General features: G+C 43.9%; 1 protein-coding gene across 1 annotated transcript; it reads left to right on the forward strand.

The window, feature by feature from the left end:
* The first annotated feature begins 279 nt into the window (after nucleotides 1-279).
* On the forward strand, nucleotides 280-13,458 carry LOC142384911 (protein-glutamine gamma-glutamyltransferase 2-like). Its single transcript, XM_075471217.1, has 14 exons — nucleotides 280-520; nucleotides 1,534-1,764; nucleotides 4,254-4,372; nucleotides 7,183-7,311; nucleotides 7,420-7,597; nucleotides 8,814-8,940; nucleotides 9,035-9,138; nucleotides 10,823-10,965; nucleotides 11,053-11,152; nucleotides 11,302-11,447; nucleotides 11,932-12,061; nucleotides 12,156-12,316; nucleotides 12,916-13,052; nucleotides 13,218-13,458. Exons 1-14 carry the CDS (start codon nucleotides 280-282, stop codon nucleotides 13,399-13,401), a joined length of 2,130 nt encoding a protein of 709 aa, XP_075327332.1. The 3' UTR covers nucleotides 13,402-13,458.
* Nucleotides 13,459-17,419: the final 3,961 nt, after the last annotated feature.

The following is a 17,419-nucleotide window of genomic DNA, read 5'->3' on the forward strand; positions in this document are numbered from 1 at the left end:
GGAGCAGAAGAAGACCTGCGATGGCCGACCGTAACGGTAAGCGAGCGTCCGTCATCCTGAAAGCCTGCTGCTTATAACCGCTTCGATCTGTGTGGCGTCCGCTTGAAAAACTCTGTTCGGCGTGTGAAAAATGTGCTGATGGACGAGGCGACGTTTGGGTGTGAGGTGACCCATCCTCATTCCTGCAACTAATGCAACTAAGCAGCTTTTTATAAAGATGGGAAATAAAAAAGGATGGGCTCGAAACGAGCAACTGGAAGATGGTCACCTTAGACCTAAATGATTCATCTGAGGAATTCAAACTCGTCTCTCTGTGTCAGAGTTCAACTTTGTGTTGTTTTCTTATCAGGACTGATTGCTGACGTGGATCTCAGAAGTCGTGAGAACAACTCGGCTCACCGCACCAGGGAGATCGATCGGGAGCGCTTGATTGTGCGCAGGGGTCAGCCTTTCTCCATAACTGTGCAGTGCTCCGAAACGCTGCCCCCCGAACACCACCTGGAGCTGCTTCTACGCCTCGGTGAGTCCAGAAGATCGAGGGATTCATTTCCACAGATCAGCACTAAGAACTTATAACATATATAATTAAAGCAACTTAAGAAAGAATCCTCCCTTACAAAAAAACTAAGTGAACCCCTGATCCAGCAGCTGGTAGCAGCAGTGAGCTGAAGTAATGGTTCCCTGTGGGACGTTCTCAGTCTCTCTCATGGTTGAGGAGGAATTTTGAACTTTAACCTTTAACATGCTAACTGAGGCCTGCAGAGTCTGAGATGTAGCTCTTGGGTTTCTGACCTTGGGGTGACCTTTAACCTTTAACATGCTGACTGAGGCCCGCAGAGTCTGAGATGTAGCTCTTTGGATTTCTGACCTTGGGGTGACCTTTAACATGCTGACTGAGGCCCGCAGAGTCTGAGATGTAGCTCTTGGGGTTTCTGACCTTGGGGTGACCTTTAACCTTTAACATGCTAACTGAGGCCTGCAGAGTCTGAGATGTAGCTCTTGGGGTTTCTGACCTTGGGGTGACCTTTAACCTTTAACATGCTGACTGAGGCCCGCAGAGTCTGAGATGTAGCTCTTGGGTTTCTGACCTTGGGGTGACCTTTAACATGCTGACTGAGGCCCGCAGAGTCTGAGATGTAGCTCTTGGGGTTTCTGACCTTGGGGTGACCTTTAACCTTTAACATGCTAACTGAGGCCTGCAGAGTCTGAGATGTAGCTCTTGGGTTTCTGACCTTGGGGTGACCTTGCTGGGACGTCCACTCCTGGGCAGATTGACAGCTGTCCTGAATGTTTTCCACCTGTGAATAATCTTTCTCTCTGTAGAACGATGGACTCCAGATAGTTTGGAAACGGCCTTATAACCCTTCCCAGGTTGCTGATGTCTTTCCTCCTTGGCATCGTGTTAACACACACCTGAACGCTGCATAAATAGAACAAAGGTTCTGGAGGCTTCTGAAGGAAACAAAAGACCTGCTGCTCGTCTTGTGCTGTTGAGTTTTCTGATTCTCATCCAGACTCTTTCTGCTCCTTCAGGGAAAAGAGACGAGGTGGTGATCCAGCTCCAGGGAGAGCGTGGAGCCAGAAACAGGTGGTGGCTCCACCAGCAGGGGGCCCAGGATGAGCTGCTGCTGACTCTGCACAGTCCAGCGGACGCCGTCATCGGCCAATACCGTCTCGCTGTGCTGGTGATGTCACCTGACGGGCAGGTTGTAGATAAGAAGGATGAAAGCAGCTTCCACCTGCTGTTCAACCCTTGGTGCAGAGGTGAGAGATGAAGCCCACATCTGGCTGAGTCCAGCTTCCTCCGACAGTTCGGACCGACTTCAGTCCCAAACTGAAACCGTTTCACTTTCTCAGCTCTGTACACTAAAAAAAACAACTCATAAGATTTACTTAAAAAACCCTTTATAAGTATCTGCACTCAGATGACTTAAGTAATATTTAATGCTGCAATTGCAAGTAAATTTTACTTCCCATAAAACATAACAGTTTTGAAGATATTAAGTAACATTTACTTAATTACATCTAAGTTTTAAGTTATATTTATTTAAACAAATTAAGTAAAGTCTACTTGTTTTTCATAGGCAGGAACATCATTTTACTCAAACCTTTAAGTAAATGTTATATATCTGTAGTATTTGCTGTCATGAAGTAACTTAGTAGATTTTAACGATACACTTTCAGAGTAAAGTTTATGTAGTATTTCTAGGTTTATGTACATACAACTATTAAACATTTAAATTGTATGAGGAAGCCTAAGTAAAACTTACTCTTCCCCCATAATTCATGTATTACGTTAATAAAATGTTTAATTTTACTTAAGAAGCTCGAGTTCTTGCTGAATCTTAAATATACAAGGTAGAAATGCTGACAGTTACTCTAATAGTTTACTTCACCAAAAAGTCATTTTTTTCAGTGTAGAGTTTCACATCAGATGTTTGTGTTCACTAAGCAGCAACCGTCACATGTTCACTGACACATCGATCATATTCATTTACATTCAAACACACTTCATAATGGAAACCAGAAAGATAGATTTTTTTTTAATTTTTATTAAAGACTTGTAGTCCAGATCACATAGAAAAACAATCAATAATAAAAGTACATAAAAAGAACATTCATGAAAAAAAAAATAATAATAATAAAATAATTATAATTTAGTTATAATAAAATATTTTAGTTTTAAGAAAAAAATTAAAAATAATAATAATAAAAAAAAAACCCTCCTAATCTTTTAGGGGGCAATCATACCAATGTTTCCAATATACAGAAGTGTAGCTTACTGCACTATATTTAATGTTAGTCAACAGTAGGATAATTCTATTATTAGACTCATTTAGCCGGTAAATAAATGTACACATAAGCTTCCTTAAAGCAGCCATCAAAGAGCTGACATTCACCGACACAAACAGTTCACCGGCTCTGCTCCATCTGGGCTTCTTTAACTAAAGTCTGAATGCATCATTATAAGCCACCTTCCATCTCTGAAGGCTGGCTTTTTTATAATGGCACCATAAGTGTGCCGTACACAGTGAGCTACAATATGATCTAAACAAGTTCAGTTTAACTTCAGCAGAGCAATATCCACATTTCAGAACCAGAACATCAGCTTGAGCGTATAACGTTGGAACCTGACGGTAAATGTCCTCATCATCTGATCTGCACATGAGCCAGATATTTTACTTCATTTGAGATGTTCAGTCAGATCCCAGACAGCTTAAAATGAGAGGGAACCCTATAAGTGTCTTCTTTAGTGCGACATATCAGAATGACACTGTTTGATGGGTTGAATTTAACATTAATCCTCACCAGCTGCTTCAGATCTGATGCTGTTCGTGTTTGTTGTTGTGAGCATCGAGGGCACAAAGCCTCTGCAGTAGGGATGGGAATTGATAAGATTTTTACGATTCCAATTCCATTTTCAATTCTGCTTAACGATTCAGTTCTTTATCGGTTCCCTTATCGATTCTCATTTGGAGAAAAAGGACAACAAACCGGTCGATCAGCATCAACTTTGTTTAGTTTAGAAGTAACACGAGTCGTGACCTCACAAACCCAACAACGGTGAGGTCCACATTGGTCTATCCTGGCCTGGGTAATTGAACTCTTCCTGCTCTGGTGAAAGGAGAAGCTGGAGGTAGAGGTGAACTGGGGGTAGTACCACCAGCCTCTGGCTCTGAGCCAGTCAGGCTCTGTCTCTCATGATTTCATCTAAATGTAATGCCTGAGAAGGCATTCATTTAACCTTAACCGTTACTAACAGCAGCTTTTACAATCAGGCAAATGGTGCTAACATGATAGGCAGTGTTTGTTAGTTAGTTACCTGCAGTGTTAGCCGAGGACATGCTAACGTTGCTAACGTTGCTGGGTTCAGATTCACCAACGTTAATCATTCATTCATAGTTATTGCATGTTGGTAGTATTTCCTCCCTTTGGTGAAATATTCACTTTGCAAGTTGCCCTGTTGTCGTCTTTTTTAGGGATGTGGAACCAAACTTTCGAGCGTTTGTACCGCTTGGGCGCCATGTTTACTGTTGACTGCACCGGACTCATTGATGTCATTCGCGCCCACTGGAATCGATAAGGGAATCGTTTGCAAAAATCGCCAAACGATTCTAAGGAATTGAAACACTGGGAACCGGTTCTCAACAAGAACCAGTTCTCGATTCCCATCCCTACTCTGCAGAGATGTGGATGTGAGTGTAATGTTTGCAGCTCTGTCAGTACTTTGTGTTTCCGTGTGCGTCTCTCAGATGATGTGGTGTACCTGCCTGATGAGAGTCTGCTCCCCGAGTACATCATGAATGAAGATGGAGTCATTTACATGGGGACCTGGGATTACATCCGCAGCATTCCCTGGAATTATGGCCAGGTACCATTTACTGTGTGAATGCACTGTGTGTGTGCACGTGGGCGTGCACGTGGGCGTGTCAGCCCGGTGTCTGACTCGTGTGAAGTGTCACAGCAGTGTGACAGTGGAGACTTCTCTGGATGAGACGTGTCAGAATGTAACCAAACCACACAAACACGAGCTGCTCCCTTCACAGCTCGCTGGAGGACGGACAGGAAGACAAACTACCAGACAAACACAGATCACAATTTAACTTCCGCAATCTGAAATACAGTCAAATCTTATCACTTCTTCTTTTTTTTTTCCTGCATCAGCTCAATCTTTTTTTTTTAAATATGTAGGGCTGGGCGAGTTAACTCGTTATTATCGCGTTAACTCGGTACTTATTTAACACCGATAAATATTTTATCACGCACTAACGCAGCTTTATTTTATTTATTTATTTGTGTTTTATTAAATTGAAAACAAACCAAAAAAAACGCATTTTTGGGGGGGCTTTTGTGCCTTTAATGAATAGGAAAGTTCACAGAACAACATGCAGCACAGCAAAAGTACATGGACCACCCGTTTTATTATTTATTTTATTATTGTAAAAGTCTGCTGCTCACAGGCTTTTATTCTGTAAAAGTCTGCTGCTCACAGGCTTTTATTTTGTAAAAGTCTGTTGCTCACAGGCTTTTATTTTGTAAAAGTCTGTTGCTCACAGACTTTTATTTTGTAAAAGTCTGCTGCTCACAGGCTTTTATTTTGTAAAACTCTGTTGCTCACAGGCTTTTATTTTGTAGAAGTCTGTTGCTCACAGACTTTTATTTTGTAAAAGTCTGCTGCTGTCTGCTGTGGAACAGGAAAAGAAAGTAATCGGCGCATCCACCAAACCTGGAGAAGGGTACGGAACTTTTACTCGGCCATTTTCATTTTAAAGTTCTTCCAGACGGTGGAGTCGACAGAACCAAAGTCATCTGTAAACTCTGCCAAGTTGAATTGTCTTCTCAGCGTAGTAGTTCCAGTCTAAATCATCATGTGATTAATTAGATTAAACATTTTAATCGTTGCCCAGCCCTAAAAATATGCCATCTTCAGGAACTCAAGGCACAAATGTTCAGGTCGTGACTGAAAATGGCTTTGCTGAGGGGTTTGGCCTCAAATGTCACATTTAGCACAAACACATACATTTCTGATTTGCTGCATGACCTCGAGACAACTATTGATGATTTCCTCCTATTTGAACCCTTTTTGTGGGGCTTGACATGAAAATGGCCTCAGCTTTTCAATCTTTGATTCAGTCATCATAAACCATGTGTCGGGTAATGGTGCGAGGCGTAGAGGGACACGGATGCAGATTCTTCAAAAACAAAACTTGATTTATTTTCAGAAACAGGGTTTAAAAAAAGTGCGGCTGAGCCAGATACCAAAAACTAAACTGTGACAAAAACAAAACATGGCTACGGCTACGGCTTACTAGAAAGGTGCTTATCTTGGCTGAGACAGTGACAAGTGAGGATATGGCAATGAACATGAACAAACTGGGAGACTAAGTACTGTGGAGGGTGATTGGTGGGTGAGTACAGCTGATGGGGAAAACACAGGTGAAGGAAGTGAAGCTGATGACCTGAACATGGGGACTGAGGAAAGAATGGCAAAACATGGCAAGACTTACCTAAACATGAATTTAAAAACTAAGATGTGACGTGACAAAACACAGAACTAAAAACATGGGGAAAAACCCAATGAACGTGACACCATGATAGTTATCTTCAGACCATGGAAACAGGTCGACCAAAAGCCTTTTAAAGCAGAAGGATTCGTCAAAAACCTGCAAAACGGACTTTCATCACTGTTGGTCCTCCCGATCTGGAGCTCATTATAATAACATTATTTATAGTTCATTATAATAATGAACCATAATCTGCATCAGAGCAACACAAAACGCTCAGGAGGAAATTGTCAGAATGGTGGGTGCGAGGCGTGAAAAAGGAAACTTGGTTTATTTTTTTCAAAAACAACGAGGTTAACACAAAAAACGGCTGAGCCAGATGACAAAACTGTGGGAAAATAAACATGGCTAAGACAAAACAAAATAAAGAACATGACTTGGCTTGGCATTACTTGAAAGAACGTGGCGTGGCGTGGCGTGGCGTGGCGTGGTGTGGCGTGTGAAGACGGTGAAAGGATCTGACAAAATAAATGGGGAAACCTGGAAACTAAATACTGAGTGAGTGATAAGTGAGTGCAGCTGAGGGAAAAACACAGGTGATGTAAATGAAGGTGATGGGGAAAACATGGCTAAACTAAACTAAACATGAGCCAGAAAACTAGAGACATGACTGACAACTAAAGCACGGTAAAACTAAGGACTAAACAGGAACTAAACACCAAGACATGAGATAAACTAAAACATGATAAAACCCAAAACTAAGAACTAAAAACATGGCCAAAATGGTTGTGACAGAAATGTTCCATTACTCATCAACTTTTGATCTGGCAGCCATAAATCTTGGTGGATATCTTTGAGTCTGGAAGAAGTCTGCCGCAGCATTTTGGGCCAAACTCATAGATGGCACCAAAAAGATAAAAAACATCAAATGCAATTTAATCAAATTTGGTGCACGTGGGTCCAAAGGTTAAACAGAATCTGAAGTTATGTGAATTGGCCCATGTGGGTCGTTGTTTCACCATAATGTGCTGTTTTAGAAGGACTGTGCAGAGAGACGGGAAGAGATGCGACACACTCACATCCTCACAGGCCAACCAGGGAGAAACACACATGAGGAACACTTAAAAGGTCAACACACAACCTTTACTTTCATGTTTTCCCTTCTTCTGTTTCTCAGTTTGAGGATTATGTGATGGACATCTGTTTTGAAGTTCTGGACAACTCCCAAGATGCTCTGAAGAGCTCAAAGATGGACGTGGAGCGCAGATCCGACCCCGTTTACATCAGCAGGACGATCACTGCGATGGTGACGCCAGCAGTTTACTGACAGCACAGGGACACTTATGGAGGGAAATGACTTTGACAACCTGGGTCTGTAACATGAACATCTAAAGCCTCTCCTCCACCTGTGCAGGTGAACGCTAACGGCGACAGGGGTGTGTTAGCCGGGCGCTGGCAGCCACCGTACTCTGATGGAGTTGCACCGAATCGATGGACCGGTAGCGTGCCGATCCTCCGAGAGTGGAGCAAGGCCGGCACCGGAGCGGTGAAATATGGCCAGTGCTGGGTGTTTGCTGCTGTCGCTTGCACAAGTGAGACTCTCTCTGGTTTTACTGCTGCACCGCTCAGAGGACGTAATCTCGTTTTTAATCTCTAATTTTACTGTTTTTGTATGCGAGTTGCCCTTTTATAAAATCTGTTTTTATGCGTTGGGCTTCTTGTGCTTGAGTTGTTGGGGTGGGCAACAATGGTCAGTCACACCCTGAAGTGGACACTGATTGGCTCCCATTGTGTTTGGGAGGGCAAGGTGAGGAGCGGTGAGGAGACTTGAAAATGGAGGAACATTTGAGAGCTGTCGGTCCAATGAATGGAAAATTTATATTTCACAAACGCCCCGACGGCATCATTGATAGATGTAAAGTGATCTTTGTAAGAAGGAATTAGGGTTAGGGTAAGGGTTGGTAGGGTTAGGGTACGGTTAGGGTTATGGTTCCTAGGGTTAGGGTTGGTAGGGTTAGGGTTAGTACGGTTAGGGTTAGGGTTATGGTTCCTAGAGTAAGGGTTGGTAGGGTTAGGGTACGGTTAGGGTTAGGGTTATGGTTCGTAGGGTTAGGGTTAGTAGGGTTAGGGTTAGGGTTAGTAGGGTTAGGGTTAGTAGGGTTAGGGTGAGGGTTGGTAGGGTTAGGGTGAGGGTTAGTAGGGTTAGGGTTAGTAGGGTTAGGGTGAGGGTTGGTAGGGTTAGGGTTAGTAGGGTTAGGGTAAGGGTTGGTAGGGTTAGGGTACGGTTAGGGTTAGGGTTCCTAGGGTTAGGGTTGGTATGGTTAGGGTTAGTATGGTGAGGGTTAGGGTTATGGTTCCTAGAGTAATGGTTGGTAGGGTTAGGGTACGGTTAGGGTTAGGGTTATGGTTCGTAGGGTTAGGGTTAGTAGGGTTAGGGTTAGGGTTAGTAGGGTTAGGGTGAGGGTTGGTAGGGTTAGGGTGAGGGTTAGTAGGGTTAGGGTTAGTAGGGTTAGGGTGAGGGTTGGTAGGGTTAGGGTTAGTAGGGTTAGGGTAAGGGTTGGTAAGGTTAGGGTACGGTTAGGGTTAGGGTTAGGGTTCCTAGGGTTAGGGTTGGTATGGTTAGGGTTAGTATGGTTAGGGTTATGGTTAAGGTTCCTAGGGTAAGGGTTGGTAGAGTTAGGGGTTAGGGGTTAGGGTTAGGGTTAGGGTTAGGGTTAGGGTTTTGGCCAATGAAGGAGCCACATTTAACCAGCAGGTGAGACTCAAAGAGAAAGAGAACCACCAGTCTGATGTGTGATCTTCTCACAGTGCTGCGCTGTCTTGGAATCCCAACTCGCCTCATCACCAACTTCTCTTCAGCCCATGACACTGATGGGAACCTCTCTATAGACGTCCTGGAGAACTTTGAGAGCACAGATAAGCGAGACAGCAGCTGGTAAGATCACACACACACACACACATGATTATTTGGTAGAAGACCTCACATTATTTAACGTTCTATGATGTCTTTTCTCTCCTCCTGCTTTTAGGAACTTCCACTGTTGGGTCGAGTCCTGGATGAGGAGAGATGATCTCCCAAAAGGAAATGACGGCTGGCAGGTTTTGGACCCAACCCCTCAAGAACGGAGTGATGGTACCGTCCTGACTTTTAACTTTTACATTCACATCCCGTCTTTGACTCTTCTGATCACCGTCCATTTGATCTTGACATCTAAAAGTGGGACTGGAAGCTGGTTTAACCTGATAATTAGGGATGCACCGATCCGCTTTTTTCACCTCCGATATCGACGATATCTGAGGTTTAGTATCATCCGACACGACATCTGAGGTTTAGTATCATCCGACACGATATCTGAGGTTTAGTATCGGCCGACAAGACATCTGAGGTTTAGTATCGGCCGACACGACATCTGAGGTTTAGTATCATCCGACACGATATCTGAGGTTTAGTATCGGCCGACAAGACATCTGAGATTTAGTATCGTCCGACACGATATCTGAGGTTTAGTATCATCCGATACCGACATCTGAGGTTTAGTATCGGCCGACAAGACATCTGAGATTTAGTATCGTCCGACACGATATCTGAGGTTTAGTATCATCCGACACGACATCTGAGGTTTAGTATCGGCCGACACGACATCTGAGGTTTAGTATCGTCCCACAACGATATCTGAGGTTTAGTATCATCCGAAACGATATCTGAGGTTTAGTATTGTCCCACAACGATATCTGAGGTTTAGTATCATCCGAAACGATATCTGAGGTTTAGTATCGGCCGACACGACATCTGAGGTTTAGTATCATCCCACACCGATATCTGAGGTTTAGTATCGTCCGACACCGACATCTGAGGTTTAGTATCGGCCGAAAAAACATCTGAGGTTTAGTATCATCCGACACGATATCTGAGGTTTAGTATCGGCCGACACCATAGCTGAGGTTTAGTATCGGCCGACACGATATCTGAGGTATAGTATCATCCCACACCGATATCTGAGGTTTAGTATCGGCCGACACGATATCTGAGGTTTAGTGTCTGCCGACACAATATCTGAGGTTTAGTATCTGCCGACACGATATCTGAGGTTTAGTATCGGCCGACACGACATCTGAGGTTTAGTATCATCCCACACCGATATCTGAGGTTTAGTATCGTCCGACACCGACATCTGAGGTTTAGTATCGGCCGACACAACATCTGAGGTTTAGTATCATCCGACACGATATCTGAGGTTTAGTATCGGCCGACACGATATCTGAGGTATAGTATCATCCCACACCGATATCTGAGGTTTAGTATCAGCCGACACAATATCTGAGGTTTAGTATCTGCCGACACGATATCTGAGGTTTAGTATCGGCCGACACGATATCTGAGGTTTAGTATCTGCCGACACGATATCTGAGGTTTAGTATCGGCCGACACGATATCTGAGGTTTAGTATCGGCCGACACGACATCTGAGGTTTAGTATCGGCCGACACGATATCTGAGGTTTAGTATCATCCGACACGATATTTGAGGTTTAGTATCATCCGACACGATATCTGAGGTTTAGTATCATCCCACACCGATATCTGAGGTTTAGTATTAGCCAACACGATATCTGATAACTAAATATTAAATAAATAAAGGAGCTGAAATTGAGGAAAAAAACAATAGCTTTAGCTTGGATGGTAGACTTTCAAAATAAATAGCAATCAGATCTTTATGTAGTTTAGTGCAAATGGGAATTAAACATCCATTAAAAAAGCATCTGAACAAAACAAACAAAAAGTGGTAAAAACTAAAAAGGCAGAATCTTTGCTCCTCAGGTGAGTTTCGCTGCGGTCCGTGTCCTGTGACGGCCATCAAGGAGGGAAATCTGGGAGTCAAGTACGATGCAAAGTTTGTCTTCGCTGAGGTGAACGCTGACATCATCCACTGGAGGGTCCGACCGGACGGCCAGCGAGAAAAGGTTTCCACCGTCGGATCACTTTAAGTTGATGTGTTTCAGATGGTTAAACAGCTTTAATAATGAAGGCTGCTGTGGTTCCCCTCACAGATCAGCGTGGATCAGAGAGGCGTGGGCAGGAACATCAGCACCAAAAGTGTTTACGGGGACGTCAGAGAAGACGTGACTCTGCTATACAAATATCCTGAAGGTCAGCCGGAGGGCAGGGCGGGAGGAGCGGACGGATCAGTGATGATCACGTTTCTTAGCTCCGGGGTTCACCTTTACTGATGCTGAGAAGCCTCCATCTGCTGACCTCCAGGTGGAGCTGACAGTCTTGGGTCGTTGTTTTCTCCACAGGCTCAGAGAAGGAGAGAGAAGTGTATGAGAAGGCGGGTCGCCGGGTCACCGAGCCGACCAATGAGAGTGCAGCACCAGGACGACTGAGGCTTTCAGTCAAGCATGCCGAGCCCATATTTGGAACGGACTTTGACGTGATTACTGAGGTATGCAGAGCTCAGACGGTGACTGTGTTCACACTGTAAAAAATCCAAATCTTACCAAGTATATTTGTCTAATTGAGTATCTCATTACACTAAATATAAGACACAACTGCCTTACAAGTACCATTTCAGCCAGATATAGGGACTTGTTTTAATACAATACATCTGGAATATCTTGTTAAGTGAAAAAGTCTTGAAAACATCTTGTTTTGAGTCATATTTCACATGAAACAACCTTTTTTTAATCATTTGAAGAAGTTTTTAAGCTAATTTCAAGGTCACTTTTAACTCAAAAGTCCCAAATATCACATTTTATTTCAAGAAATCTTGACAAGCCGATTTTCACTAGTTCCATTGGCAGATTTTTTTTGCTTATTTCAAACAAAAGCGTCTCGTATTTGTTGTATTTTTACTTATTTTTGGAGGGGCATTTTTTTTCCAGCGCATTCAGTCCGTCTGAGTGATGTTGGCTCTGCTCTTTTGGCAGGTGAAGAATGAAGGAGGTGGAGATGCCCATGTTCAGCTGACTGTGCTGGCCATGGCTGTAACTTACAACTCTCTCCACCGGGGGGAGTGTCAGAGGCAGATGATTAATGTGACGGTGCCAGCTCACCAAGGTCAGCATCTCACAGAAACCCACCCACACCTCTGATGCTGACATCCTATCGAGCAGCAGCCGTGTACTTTAACCTCTGTGTTGTGTGTCTTCAGCCTACAGAAAAGTGCTGCGTCTGCGCTATGAGGATTACGCCAAGTGTATCTCTGAGCATCATGTGATCAGGGTGAAAGCACTGGCAGAGGCTCAGGGGGGGAATGAGCCCATCATGACTGTGGCTGACGTCTCACTGAGCATGCCTGAGCTCCTCGTACAGGTGGGACCACACAGTAAACATCAAGTTGTTTCAGGCTGGATGGACCTCATTTAGAAATAAGATGCAGGAGACCAACTTATAGCATCATAATTACATGTTGCTCTAAACTACAAGCTTTATCAGAAAGGAAAGTTTTAAGCCTGATCTTAAAGGTAGAGAGGGGCCTGATAACTGAAGGCTCTGCCTCCCAAACTGGCAGCTGGTTCCTCAGAGAGGGGCCTGATAACTGAAGGCTCTGCCTCCCAAACTGGCAGCTGCTTCCACAGAGAGGGGCCTGATAACTGAAGGCTCTGCCTCCCAAACTGGCAGCTGGTTCCTCAGAGAGGGGCCTGATAACTGAAGGCTCTGCCTCCCAAACTGGCAGCTGGTTCCACAGAGAGGGGCCTGATAACTGAAGGCTCTGCCTCCCAAACTGGCTTATATAAAAGGAGTTTAGGAGGAACTAGAACTGAGATAGTCCATCCAATTACCAACAACATTATAAAAGCAAAAGAAGAGACTCGTTTTATACGTAAGAACCAACATTCTGGACATTAACTTTAATATTTGCTCTGTTTTAAACACAACTGTGGGGGAAACAACATTTTCTCTTTTGCAAGGTTCCTGGAAAGGCTGCTGTGTGGCAACAGGTGACGGCCTTCATCTCCTTCACCAATCCTCTGCCAGCCCCTCTGAAGGGGGGCGTGTTCACCGTGGAGGGGGCCGGCCTGCTGTCTGCCACTCAGATCCACGTTGAGTGAGTAATGAAGCAGAGAATGGGTTAAAACTGAGGCCAAATATCCGCCTGGTGTTGCTGCTCAGCTGGGCCTCGACTCTTCCTCGGGCTCTCTGGATCAGTTGATCACCCGCTCAGCTCGGCTCTTGGCAGACTAAAGCGTTCTTGTCTTCCTTTTTGTCTCAGTGGGGATATTTCAGCCGGCCAGCAGGTATCTGTGAGGCTGTCTTTCTCTCCCACAAGGACCGGGGTGAGGAAGCTTCTGGTGGATTTCGACTCCGACCGGCTGAAGGACGTGAAGGGAGTCGCCACCGTGGTCGTCCGCAAGAAACACAGAAATAACATCCCTGTGATTCCTGGTTCTGATTAAAGAGAATCAAACCTTTGGTCTGAGTGAAACCAGCACATCTTCATCTGGTACTGTAAGATAATGGGCTTATTATGGGCTTATTATGGGCTTATTATGGGCTTATTACGGGCTTATTATGGGCTTATTATGGGCTTATTATGGGCTTATTATGGGCTTATTACGGGCTTATTATGGGCTTATTATGGGCTTATTATGGGCTTATTACGGGCTTATTATGGGCTTATTATGGGCTTATTATGGGCTTATTATGGGCTTATTACGGGCTTATTATGGGCTTATTATGGGCTTATTACGGGCTTATTATGGGCTTATTATGGGCTTATTATGGGCTGAATGGCTCCTGGTGAAACAATGTAGAGGATATTATCTGTTAAGATGTTGGAGACACCTTCCAGGGTTACAATGCACACAAAAAGTTGGATTTTGCATCTTTACATCGTTTTACTTCTGATGGAAATGAGATTCTGGTGCCTGACTAATGACTGAAATTAAAACCATCAGGGATCTCAGATATAATGTGGCTGTAAAGTCAGTCCAAAGCGAACTGACTGTGGGTTTGACGCACAGTGACGCACAGTGACGCACAGATGGCAGCGTTCGCTCAGTGGGTTCCACATGTGAGGGACCACGTGTGTTCCCCTAATTGTTTGGTCAGAATTGGCCCCATTGTGCCGCCCAGTTTGCTGTGTTTCATTCCCTTTGTGCACTGTTTCTAATCCTATTGGTGAAAATGTTTTAAACATTTTTCCTCAGATTTCATCCTAATATTTATGCATCTTTTTTTCATCGTATTATTGCATCTTTTGATTTAAAAGTGATTTATAAAATAATACTTTCAATAAACATTTTTTCACGAGCATTTATGTCTGAGTTGTGGTTTGTGTCACCAGCACATTACTTTAAATGCTGACGTTCACTGTATCGGGACACAATGAGGGAATAATCTGCTCTTTACCGCATTTTAAAATGAGGTAAATCCCAAAAGATGAACAAAAACACTTTCTGAACTAAAACTGAGACAAAATGCAGAAGCAGTGTGTGAAAAACACCCACAGCCCTGTTGCCTGGTTGCTGCCCGGGGCGGGAGGGGCCAGGAGGAGGAATCGTCCTGCTGGTTCGGGGCCTGTGGTGGCTGGGGAGCTGCTGGCCCCCGGATGTGCCCGCCACGACACACCCCAGCGGAGTTAGGGGATGGATGCGTGTTTATTTATTTTTATTTTTATTTTTATTTTTATTTTTGGGGCTTTTAATTCAACATAATCCTTTTTTTTGTTAAAATGCTCTCTTGATGTTTACTCCATCCCAATTGCAAGTATTATAAACAAGACATATGTTAAATTTTTCCCTTTACCTTCTGTATCCAAAGTTATATTATATGTGATTGCTGCTGCTTGTGAAGCAGCTGGTTGTTTTTCATTGTTTTCTATGTTTGTCTCTTCATATTTCTGTTCTTTTTTTTCCCTTCTTCGCTCTCCCTCTCTCTCTGTCCCCCGGTCCGGTTCGGCACTATCAAATGTTAAGTATTGTAACAAAAGTAAATGAATAAATAAGCAGTTGATGGGCATCGAGGGGAGCTTTACATTCATAAAGCTTCCCTTGGCAAAGCAAATGTGTTTAGCATAAACGGTATTCAGATTACAATTCTGCTGCCATAATGCTGGACAGGACAAGGGAGAAAAAATAATAATAATAAATTGAGGCCCAGGCCAAATATCCGCCTGGTGTTGCTGCTCAGCTGGGCCTCGACTCTTCCTCGGGCTCTCTGGATCAGTTGATCACCTGCTCAGCTCGGCTCTTGGCAGACTAAAGCGTTCTTGTCTTCCTTTTTGTCTCAGTGGGGATATTTCAGCCGGCCAGCAGGTATCTGTGAGGCTGTCTTTCTCTCCCACGAGGACCGGGGTGAGGAAGCTTCTGGTGGATTTCGACTCCGACCGGCTGAAGGACGTGAAGGGAGTCGCCACCGTGGTCGTCCGCAAGAAACACAGAAATAACATCCCTGTGATTCCTGGTTCTGATTAAAGAGAATCAAACCTTTGGTCTGAGTGAAACCAGCACATCTTCATCTGGTACTGTAAGATAATGGGCTTATAATGGGCTTATTATGGGCTTATTATGGGCTTATTATGGGCTTATTATGGGCTTATTATGGGCTTATTACGGGCTTATTATGGGCTTATTATGGGCTGAATGGCTCCTGGTGAAACAATGTAGAGGATATTATCTGTTAAGATGTTGGAGACACCTTCCAGGGTTACAATGCACACAAAAAGTTGGATTTTGCATTTTTACAGCTTTTTACTTCTGATGGAAATGTTTTTTTTCTGCCTGACTAATGACTGAAATTAAAACCATCAGGGATCTCAGATATAATGTGGCTGTAAAGTCAGTCCAAAGCGAACTGACTGTGGGTTTGACGCACAGTGACGCACAGTGACGCACAGATGGCAGCGTTCGCTCAGTGGGTTCCACATGTGAGGGACCACGTGTGTTCCCCTAATTGTTTGGTCAGAATTGGCCCCTTTGTGCCGCCCAGTTTGCTGTGTTTCATTCCCTTTGTGCACTGTTTCTAATCCTATTGGTGAAAATGTTTTAAACATTTTTCCTCAGATTTCATCCTAATATTTATGCATCTTTTTTTCATCGTATTATTGCATCTTTTGATTTAAAAGTGATTTATAAAATAATACTTTCAATAAACATTTTTTCACGAGCATTTATGTCTGAGCTGTGGTTTGTGTCACCAGCACATTACTTTAAATGCTGACGTTCACTGTATCGGGACACAATGAGGGAATAATCTGCTCTTTACCGCATTTTAAAATGAGGTAAATCCCAAAAGATGAACAAAAACACTTTCTGAACTAAAACTGAGACAAAATGCAGAAGCAGTGTGTGAAAAACACCCACAGCCCTGTTGCCTGGTTGCTGCCCGGGGCGGGAGGGGCCAGGAGGAGGAATCGTCCTGCTGGTTCGGGGCCTGTGGTGGCTGGGGAGCTGCTGGCCCCCGGATGTGCCCGCCACGACACACCCCAGCGGAGTTAGGGGATGGATGCGTGTTTATTTATTTTTATTTTTATTTTTATTTTTATTTTTATTTTTATTTTTATTTTTATTTTTATTTTTATTTTTGGGGCTTTTAATTCAACATAATCCTTTTTTTTGTTAAAATGCTCTCTTGATGTTTACTCCATCCCAATTGCAAGTATTATAAACAAGACATATGTTAAATTTTTCCCTTTACCTTCTGTATCCAAAGTTATATTATATGTGATTGCTGCTGCTTGTGCTTGTTTTTTTGTTTGTTTGTTTGTGTGTTTGTTCTCTGCTTGTCTGCTTCCAGGTGCTCCTGGTGGCTCTAAGGCTGGATTCCCCACAGAGGCCGTGGATTGTCTTCAGTTTGGTTTTTACAGGTGAAGCAGCTGGTTGTTTTTCATTGTTTTCTATGTTTGTCTCTGTAATGTTGCAGCCTGGAAGCTGTTCATTTCCTGGTCTGCTCCTTGCTCTGACACTAATTGCCTTCATGATATTCACCTGTGCCTGATTAACGTTTGCTCTCTCCCACTCTGCACTCCGCCTATATCAACTCCTTCCTGCCAGAGTTCCCTGCCAGATTATCGCAAGCCTCACAGCCAGCAGATGTCCAGCCTCACCTCTCTACTTTGTCTTCCTGATTTCCTGTTCCGACCGTTGCCTGAATCACCTTTGTGGATTATAACCCTCTACCTCCAGAAGACCTCCCTGGATCCTCAGGATCATACCCAATCTTGGATTACCCCTGACTGTCTTCTCTGGACCTGTTCTCCGTACCCTGGAGCGGACTCTGACCATCACGGATCCACATCTCCATTGGAGGATTATCCGGACTCCAGCTACATTCAACTCCTGTCCAGCACCTGTGATCCAATAAACCTTTTACCACTAAGCTTGTGTCTGGTTGAATTATCGGGTTTTCTGATCTGGTCATTACAGTATAATCTGGCCATGATGAACCCGTCACCAGCACAAGAGTGGTGCACTG

Source organism: Odontesthes bonariensis, chromosome 7 (assembly GCF_027942865.1).
Source record: "Odontesthes bonariensis isolate fOdoBon6 chromosome 7, fOdoBon6.hap1, whole genome shotgun sequence".
NCBI classification, from domain to species: domain Eukaryota; kingdom Metazoa; phylum Chordata; class Actinopteri; order Atheriniformes; family Atherinopsidae; genus Odontesthes; species Odontesthes bonariensis.

Coding starts and splice junctions, on each gene's coding strand:
- LOC142384911 (XM_075471217.1), top strand. CDS start 280: ATGATTCATCTGAGGAATTCAAACTCGTCTCTCTGTGTCAGAGTTCAA. Junction 9,139..10,822: donor CCCTCAAGAACGGAGTGATG/GTACCGTCCTGA, acceptor TTTGCTCCTCAG/GTGAGTTTCGCTGCGGTCCG. Junction 11,448..11,931: donor ACTTTGACGTGATTACTGAG/GTATGCAGAGCT, acceptor CTCTTTTGGCAG/GTGAAGAATGAAGGAGGTGG.